The 8,233-nt window shown below is 42.2% G+C and overlaps 3 protein-coding genes across 3 annotated transcripts; 1 reads left to right on the top strand and 2 right to left on the bottom strand.

The window, feature by feature from the left end:
- The first annotated feature begins 710 nt into the window (after positions 1 to 710).
- On the top strand, positions 711 to 2,942 carry LOC6574420 (putative uncharacterized protein DDB_G0277255). The gene is made up of 3 exons (XM_002000431.4): positions 711 to 1,975; positions 2,036 to 2,203; positions 2,279 to 2,942. Exons 1-3 carry the CDS (start codon positions 1,329 to 1,331, stop codon positions 2,700 to 2,702), a joined length of 1,239 nt encoding a protein of 412 aa, XP_002000467.1. The 5' UTR covers positions 711 to 1,328; the 3' UTR covers positions 2,703 to 2,942.
- Positions 2,943 to 4,199: 1,257 nt separating this feature from the next.
- Positions 4,200 to 5,875, bottom strand: LOC6574419 (Bardet-Biedl syndrome 5 protein homolog). The gene is made up of 5 exons (XM_002000430.4): positions 5,759 to 5,875; positions 5,556 to 5,704; positions 5,217 to 5,412; positions 4,912 to 5,149; positions 4,200 to 4,855 (listed from the first exon to the last, which is right to left on the bottom strand). The coding sequence occupies exons 1-5, from the start codon at positions 5,842 to 5,844 to the stop codon at positions 4,382 to 4,384; spliced, it is 1,143 nt and encodes a 380-aa protein (XP_002000466.1). The 5' UTR covers positions 5,845 to 5,875; the 3' UTR covers positions 4,200 to 4,381.
- A 142-nt stretch (positions 5,876 to 6,017) lies between these two features.
- LOC6574418 (mannose-1-phosphate guanyltransferase beta) lies at positions 6,018 to 8,201 on the bottom strand. The gene is made up of 3 exons (XM_002000429.4): positions 7,596 to 8,201; positions 7,000 to 7,534; positions 6,018 to 6,763 (listed from the first exon to the last, which is right to left on the bottom strand). The coding sequence occupies exons 1-3, from the start codon at positions 7,773 to 7,775 to the stop codon at positions 6,363 to 6,365; spliced, it is 1,116 nt and encodes a 371-aa protein (XP_002000465.1). The 5' UTR covers positions 7,776 to 8,201; the 3' UTR covers positions 6,018 to 6,362.
- Positions 8,202 to 8,233: the final 32 nt, after the last annotated feature.

The raw sequence follows: 8,233 nt of genomic DNA, 5'->3' as shown, positions 1-8,233 counted from the left end.
CGAGCTCAGATCGTCGCGAACAATTTTCAATTTTTGTGCGCTGCTGCCATTCGAGAGACCATAGAGAGAGAGCATAAAGAGAGGGAGAGAGTGAGCAAGGGAAAAAGAGCGCATAGCCGTGCTTCATTTGGTAATGCGTGCATTTCGTGGCAGCGCTCGCAGCACACTGATTTTGTCTTGCCTTATTTTCAATGCTTGAGCCTCAAGAGACTGAGCCGAGCAAATACGAAGTTGTGTAGTCTCCTCAGCGCATTTTTTCGCCGGTGAAAAAATTTGTTCTAGATGTCTAGTCTATGTGTTCTCTGGTTAGTGCGCAAGCCATCTGAAAATGTAGGCACTCTATGCATTACTAATTAGCTAAAATAAGTAAAAAACATTGTAAAATTTTTGATACACATTCAATATTTATTTTAACTTACCAAATATGTAATAGTCGTGCAAACTAAAATGAACGAATAAGAGAGTATTGGGAACAGTGTGTACAAACTTTAAACGGGAAATAAATTTCATTGGTGAAGCTTGCAACTTCTTGTAATTATTTATATAAAAATAAAAGTAAAAATACATATGTAATTTTAATTCATACATAGATATATTTAAGTTGCATTTAAATTTTGCATTTTTAATCAATCTTCAACTCAACTGTTGCGAAACGGTTGAGCATCATACTCATCAGCTTATCGTGGTGAATATAATCAGCGACTACAGCTGCTGATGAATGAACATGCAGTAGTGAGGTGTAAAACATAGCAAAACGTAAAATTTCTGCGTTTATCGCAAAAAAAAAACCGCAACAAAACAAATGCAATAAACATTTAAGCTACAAGCAAATAAAAGTGAAAACATGAAAATAATTAAAATCGGTAGAACATAAGCCAATTGTAAATAGAATACTGGTAGTATTTCAACCGGTAAATACCAAGCGAAGGCCCAAAAAAAAAAAAAATGCCAGCCACAATGGAAGGCAAAGTAGTAGTAGGAGTATGTTGAATAAGTGTGTGTAGTGTGTAGTTGTACGAAGCAGCGTGCAAGCCGAAACTGGCAAACTGAAAAGAAGAAGCGGAGTGAAAAACATAAGAAAAAAAAAAAACAGAATCAAGTGCAATCTAGTGAAAACAATAAACGACAAAAATAAAAGGAAAATGATACGCGATCCACAAATAATACAGTAATCTAATTGTGCGCGAGACAAAGAGAAAACAAACGCCGGGCATGTTAAAACACCAGCTGACGGAGCAACAACAACTACTGCAGGGGGTAGTCGGGAGAAGAGCAGACCGAGGAGGAGCAGGAGCAGTGGGCAGCTGCATTAAAGAGCAGTAATAATAATGTTGCTGGCATCAGCTGGGCAAACGGCGCCCTTCACCTACGACTCCAGTGCCACACGAAAAATCAACAGCAACAACAACAATAGTGGCAATACCAGCAGCAGCAGCAACAATGTTAGCAATGTCGGTGCAGGCAAGAGCACACCCAATCAATCAATTGGAGGAGCGGGCACGTTGGCGGCATGTCCAGCTAGCGCGAGCAGCATTGCCAGCACTGCGGCCACTGCGATAATGAAAACGCTCTCTGTGCGTCTGCATCGGGGCACCGAATTCATCAAGGACACTGTGCAAAAGGCTCTGGTTATGAATGGACCAACTCCTGTGTTAGCGTCTCAGTTGGATAGCAGTTTCAAAAGGAAACTATTAGGTGCCGGAGGCATCATGGGCACCAGTGGTACCTCCAACTCCAACTCCAGTACCAGTTCCGGTTCTAGTACCAGCAGCAGCAGCAGTAGCAATCGTCACTTTGTGCTCAGCCAGCCATATGTATTCCCAACGGCTGACTTTATGCGGCAGTACACGGTACCGCCAGGTGTGCTGCATCGCTCGGCATCGGCACGGAAGCGGAATGCCAGTACGGACAGCTTACTGATGGATCTGTGTGTGTTCAAGCCCATTCGGCCCATGCCCATAACGCCCATAAAAATGTAAGTAGCATGCGATTTAGTGGGAGTTCCTTAAAACTCTTGCAACATTTACCATTTTAGTAACAAAGCACGCGGCTTCGAACTGAAGCGACCTAAATTTGTGCCGCCCGCCGCCAATATGTATAGTGATGTCGACGATGATGATGACGAAGATGAGGAGGAACAAGAGCAGTGCGAGGAGGATTTAGTTCGTAAGGAACAGGAGCTTACATTTAAGCCAAAGCTCAGGTAAGCTAATCTTTGGAATTTCATACTGAAGCACATTTCGCTTGAGAGTTGGGAGCTAAATCTTAACGATTGCAGTACACTGTCATTGCCACAACATGCCACCGCATCCGCTTTTGTGCCACATGAAGCCAACAGCAGCAGCAGCAGCACCAGTTGCGCTCAACAGACACCAGCCCATACCAAGGACAACAGCAACGTACACACCTCAGGCACTGGCGCAGGCTCATCCGAAGTGAAAGCCAAGCCAACCACTAAGCGTCGACGTCGTGCGCCACTTTTAACAGGCAAACGACGTCGCAAAGCAGTCGGAGCAGCAGCAACAGCATCAGCGACTGATGAATCAGCAGCCACCGTCACCGCTAAAGCAACATCTGCCGCTGCATCATCCAAACGCAAACGACGTGCCGCAACCAAGAGCACATCCATATCGCCAATACGTCGATCACCGCCCATGACTCGCCAACGTGCGCGTTTACAGATCTCCACCAGCAACAACTAAACACTACCACCCCATCTCCCTCCTTCCATCTGTTTCATTCTCTGTTTGTGTCTAGGTTTAGTCAGTGGAACGCCGAGTAATTCAATGCCCAAAACGGTGTAACAAACAATAGCCACAAATCCTTTCTTTGGTTCTAGTTACTGTATAAATCTAAGCGCGATTTCCACTGTTTTGTGAGCCGAAGCAAGTGAAGTGCCAAATGGCAACAACAATAAACAAAAGCTAACAGCCCAATGCAAATATTTATCATAAGCTACCCCAGCTACCCCTATCCTATTCAGTTGTAACCCGAGCTGGGCATTTCGATTTTGTTTATAACCAATGATTGATTATATTTTCCTCGTATTTTATATATGTTTATCCGACTTGTGTTCGATTTGTGTGAGATGTGTTCGTTAAATTAGCTTTAAATATTTCATCATTTATGTAAATGTTTATTTTGGGTAATTGTTCTCATTTTCACTTCACTTGCTTTAAGTAAATATGCCTAAATTATTATATATGTATATCGACATATATATATTATAACATAAACTGGTCTTCAAGACTGATGATAACCTAAACGAATATTATAAAGAGAAGCACTCATCTAAGGGCAACTGATATAAAAACTAAAAACAAAAACTTTTAAGAATTTAACAAAACAAAACCTAAAACGTAAGAAAAAAGTATTAAAAAAAATGCTAAGAAAATTGTAAAATAAAAGAAAGCGGAATACAAATTGTAATTTATAAGTCATTCCTGATATGATATTTTGATTTTAATACATATACAAAATCGATATAAACATATATATAATTTGTCGGCCCATCTATCGTTTTCAGTAGGCTCTACAAATATTCTTAAATTATATATCGGACTGCCTCTGAGGCAAAAAATATGAAGAAGAAGAAGAAAAAACGCCACAACTAATATTAATTTTCCTACATTTAATTAAGTTTGTTAGACTTTATAGCTTAGAAAACAAAATAAACAATTCATTCACGTATAAATAAAATAAATATAAAATATATATACAAACTATATATACATAGTATATGTATAAATATTGATTATAATGCATGCCGGTCAAATCAACTGTGTGTTGTGATATGAACTAATTTATAAAAACCTAAAAACAAAATGCAAAAAAGTCGGCAAAATTCTTGTTTTGCTTTAAACAAATAAAAAAAAGAGCCGGAAACTTAAGACAACTCTCATCCAATCACAAAGTAAAAGAATTAATTAGCAACAAATAGTATATTTAAAATTACAATTATATAATTTCTAAGCATTGCGATACCAACGAATCGGGCAAAGTAGCTGCAGTCACAGATCATCTAAAAGCCCAAAGCATTATTCATGTTTCGAATTCTAATTGCAATCAACAAAATTCAAATCTATGAATAATACGATAATAAGAGCAAAACTACTTAAATGACAAAACAAAAGAAAACCAAAATAATTAAGCAAAAGAAACACACAGCGAGTTGTATGCGTCAATAAAAACATCAAACATAAAGTAAATTTAATGTATGTATTTGTCTGATTAAACAATGGGAAACTTTGTCTGGGATAGAATAAGATATAACAATTTCCACGGACAAAGAATTCCAACTTCAAGTAGGTTATTTTCTGGAAACTCTACTTAACTCTCTAATCCTAGAAGGTAATTATTTACGTAGAACTCATTTCATCTCTCATTCATCATAATCTGTCATTTTAGTGGGCATCACATTCCATAGATCCTGCAGCTTGTAGCCATCCGGTATACGCTCCATGGCAAAGCCCAGTTCCTTGCAGTAGATGGGCGTCTGCAACTGTTGCTCCGTGGACAGCGCACCCGAACAGCCTGCGGCCAGATAACTATTTAGCTTCGTATTTATCTCGCGCTCCTGTCGCTCGTCCAGCTCGTGATAGTCCTCGATTTTGAACTGTGTTGCCTGGGCAGCTTCCTCGGCGGCGGCTGCAACGCGCTTGCGCGCCTCCTGCGGATCGTAGTGAACACCGAAATTGGGCTGATCTGTGTAGATGGTGTGCAGGGAGCACAGCTCCTTGAACAACTCAGTTAAACGCTCCACGGGATCAATGCGAAAGCCCAGTACATAAGCGCCGCCCGTCTCGGCGGTCTGTATGACCAGAGCGGGACCATATTTGGACTCGCGTATGCGCAGCTGAAAGTGAATTACTTAACCAGCGAGACACCTTTCGGATGGATGCATGGACTCACGCTTTCGATCTGCAGGTAGGGCAGGCTGATGTTAAAGGTCTCATTGGCATCCGCATACCAGACCAGACGTATGTTGGTCACCACAAAACTGCCCAGGTTGCCCTGATCGCTGGACAAGTTCCAGACGCCCTGCACCTGGCTGTACACCTGCTCATTCGGCAACAGAATCAGCTGACCCGCCTGCACTATAGCGCCTCGCAGCTTCAGATCCCTATAGAGAAACGTGCGCTGATACAAACTAAAGATAGAGAGAGAGAGAATTAGGTGGAGATAATTGTTAATTATAGCTGAGACTTGCCACTCACAGATGCACATCGAAAACGCTAGCAAAGATGGGCTGATCCCGACGCGCTGTCTCGCCGGAGACATCCGTGAAGAGAAACTCAAATCGGGTCTCATTGCTGATGGCCAAAATGTAGAGCGCCTGGCTAGGTATGCGGCCCTTGGTGTGCATGTGCACCACCCGCGTATTGATGGTTCCAATGCGAGCATATCCAATAGCTGCAATTAGAAATTTGACTATGGATAATAGACAACAATTATAGCCTGATCGGTCTAGGTGTAAAGGGAACTGATTAAAGCCCTCTAAGTCGGACTAAGTTGGACTAGGAAATATTCTATAAAATGTTCTTCAAGTCCCTCACACAAATTAAACTTCTTGTGGACCAGCGAGTGCCAAATGATGCGCAGATTGGTAACCAGCAGTTTTCCCGTATCTCCGGGATTGCCCTTGCTGTCCTCTATGTGATTGATGGTGTCCAATATTTTCTCGCCGCAGTGCAAACGTGTGTGTCTGCAAATTAATTAGAAATTAGAATTTGTTCTTAGCTTAAATTGCATAACTCACAGTTGAGGCACATCAAACTTGATTTCCTTGTCCTCCCAGAGTAGATTCTGCTGGGCTATATCCGCTTTGCTCAAAGTCGCCAACATTTTTTCACCGAGAATATGAACTTTCTGCTTTGGCCTAAAGGCTTACAGCCCCTTTTTGTTGTTGCTAAGTAACCAGAGGGCATATCAAGAAGAATAAATACTCTGTTATAAATTTATTTTACAACTCTGAAAATCCACTATATAGAGTCCTTATCCAATAATATTAAACAAGATTACCCTTTTAAATATTATTATTATTATTATTACATATAATATAATTGATATATATTTGACTACAATACAGATTATGTAAAAAACTTATGCTTCGTTTGTGAAAAAGTTTTGCTCAAAACTGCCGCTAGCTCGACTTTAGTCTTAGGACTGCATTTTAGCCACGCTAATTAATGGAAATGTGTATTGTTTGATTTCGTTACATATTTAGAATATTGAAATATTGACATACTGACAGCTTAAATTGTAGGACACATCGAAACAAACACAAGGCAATCGGTGCAAACGAAACAGCTAAATTATATTTACAATAGGCCACTAATTGCACGGAGGAACAGCGTCCGATTTCACATGATAATCTGCGGCTCCGGCACGCTGGCTGCGATGCTCTTGTGTGGCAGCACTTGACCCCCATTTATGTACAGCTCGTCTTTGACAATGACATCCTCGCCCAGCACTGTGATACCCTCAATGCGTACCCAGCGACCGACCGTCGAACGCCAGCCCACGATGCAGGAGTCCAGCCAGGAATGCGAGCGCACATTGGCGCCCTTTAGGATGGTCGAGCGTTTGATGCAGACACCATCTTCGATGACCACATCGGGTCCAATGGTGACATTTGGTCCAATGCGACAGCCTTCGCCAATCTTGGCAGTTGGATCCACCAGCACATTGCCCACCACTCCGGGGCCCGTGTACAGTTTGCTCGATTGCTTCTGCCGGAGCGAGCTAAGATATAGGCACATACCTGCAATCGAAAAAACATAATTATATCTTGTGCTTTTGCTTCGATGAGCATCCCCCAGCCCGGCCCCCGGAAAAGCAGCTTATCAGTAATTATGGCTCATTAGAAACGTTCTATCATGCATTGGGGCTGTTTGTGGCAGCGGATATTCCAAGAAACCAGATAAAATTGATTAAAGACATGTCGCTGTACGTTAAGCTGATAAGGCCAATTGTTAGATAGCAGCAACTATGACGCACCGGTTAAAAAATCTTTGGGCTGTCCAATATCCATCCAAAATCCAGACAGCTCCATGGCATACAGCTCCTGCTGCTGCGCCATGTCCGGAAATACTTCCTTCTCGATGGACGTGGGCTTCACTTCGATGCGATCCAGCACCGTGGGATTGAATATATAAATGCCGGCATTAATCTTATTGCTGACGAACTCTTGGGGTTTCTCAATAAAATTTGTTATGCACCCGAGCTCATCGTAGAGCACGACGCCATATTTGGAAGGCTCTTCCACTTTGGTCACCACAATGGTGCCCTCTTTGCCATGGTTGCGATGAAACTGCATGAGCTGCTTGAACGGGAAATCACATATCACATCCGAGTTGAGCACAAAGAACGGCTCCGAACTGGCCGACAGTAGTGGCTTCGCCAGCGCCAGTGGCCCAGCTGTGCCCAGCGGTTCGGTTTCATGTGAGAATATCAGCTCGACTCCCAGTTTGTCTGCTTCTACTTTCAGCTCTTGCTCCATTTGCTCTGCCCGATAGCTGACTGCTAATATGACCTACATTGCAGAGAAATTTCTTTATGTAACTGTTGTTGTTGCTGGGAAACTAAAAACTCACTTGACGGCATCCCGCGTCGACTAGAGCCTCCAGCTGATGCAACAATATCGGCTTGTTGGCGAACTCCACTAAAGGTTTGGGTGTGCTTAGTGTCAAGGGACGCAGACGTGTGCCATAGCCACCAACCAGGATGAGTGCCCGGGCACCAGAGCCGGCAGCTGTGTTCGGTGAACCACACATTTTTGTATGTAATCGTAGTAACTGGGACACGTCACAGACGAATCAACAGAAAATTCTCAACGTAACCAGTTTGTGTGTAATGAGCGACGAATGTCGACAAGGCTGCAGCTCTAGTTTGTCAATGTTTGCTTCTTCAGTTTTTGTTGTTCTTTCTTCTGGTTCTGATAAGCCGCTTGTTGTTGTCTTTTGATGACTGTTGGCGCGTTCTTATTGGGAGCGTCTCTGAATGCACGTAGAGCTGAGTGTATGTGTGAGTTTGAGAGTGTGCAGATACCTATCGACGTGACGTATTTATTTTTCTGTGTTGCTTAAACTTAGTTATTAAAATATTTTAGTTCTGGTACAAAATTAAGCACTAGTTCTGTCTGTGCGCGGGCTGGCTTTTTGCTTGTAAAAATACAAATTACAGTAAATAGGGTTGTTAGGAATATATCGATATATGTGTATTGGTTATCAAC

The sequence above is a fragment of the Drosophila mojavensis genome, unplaced genomic scaffold (genome assembly GCF_018153725.1).
Source record: "Drosophila mojavensis isolate 15081-1352.22 unplaced genomic scaffold, ASM1815372v1 contig_277, whole genome shotgun sequence".
Lineage (NCBI taxonomy): Eukaryota > Metazoa > Arthropoda > Insecta > Diptera > Drosophilidae > Drosophila > Drosophila mojavensis.
The sequence above is the reverse complement of the archived record's forward strand: the minus strand, read 5'-3'. Positions and strand labels throughout refer to the sequence as shown.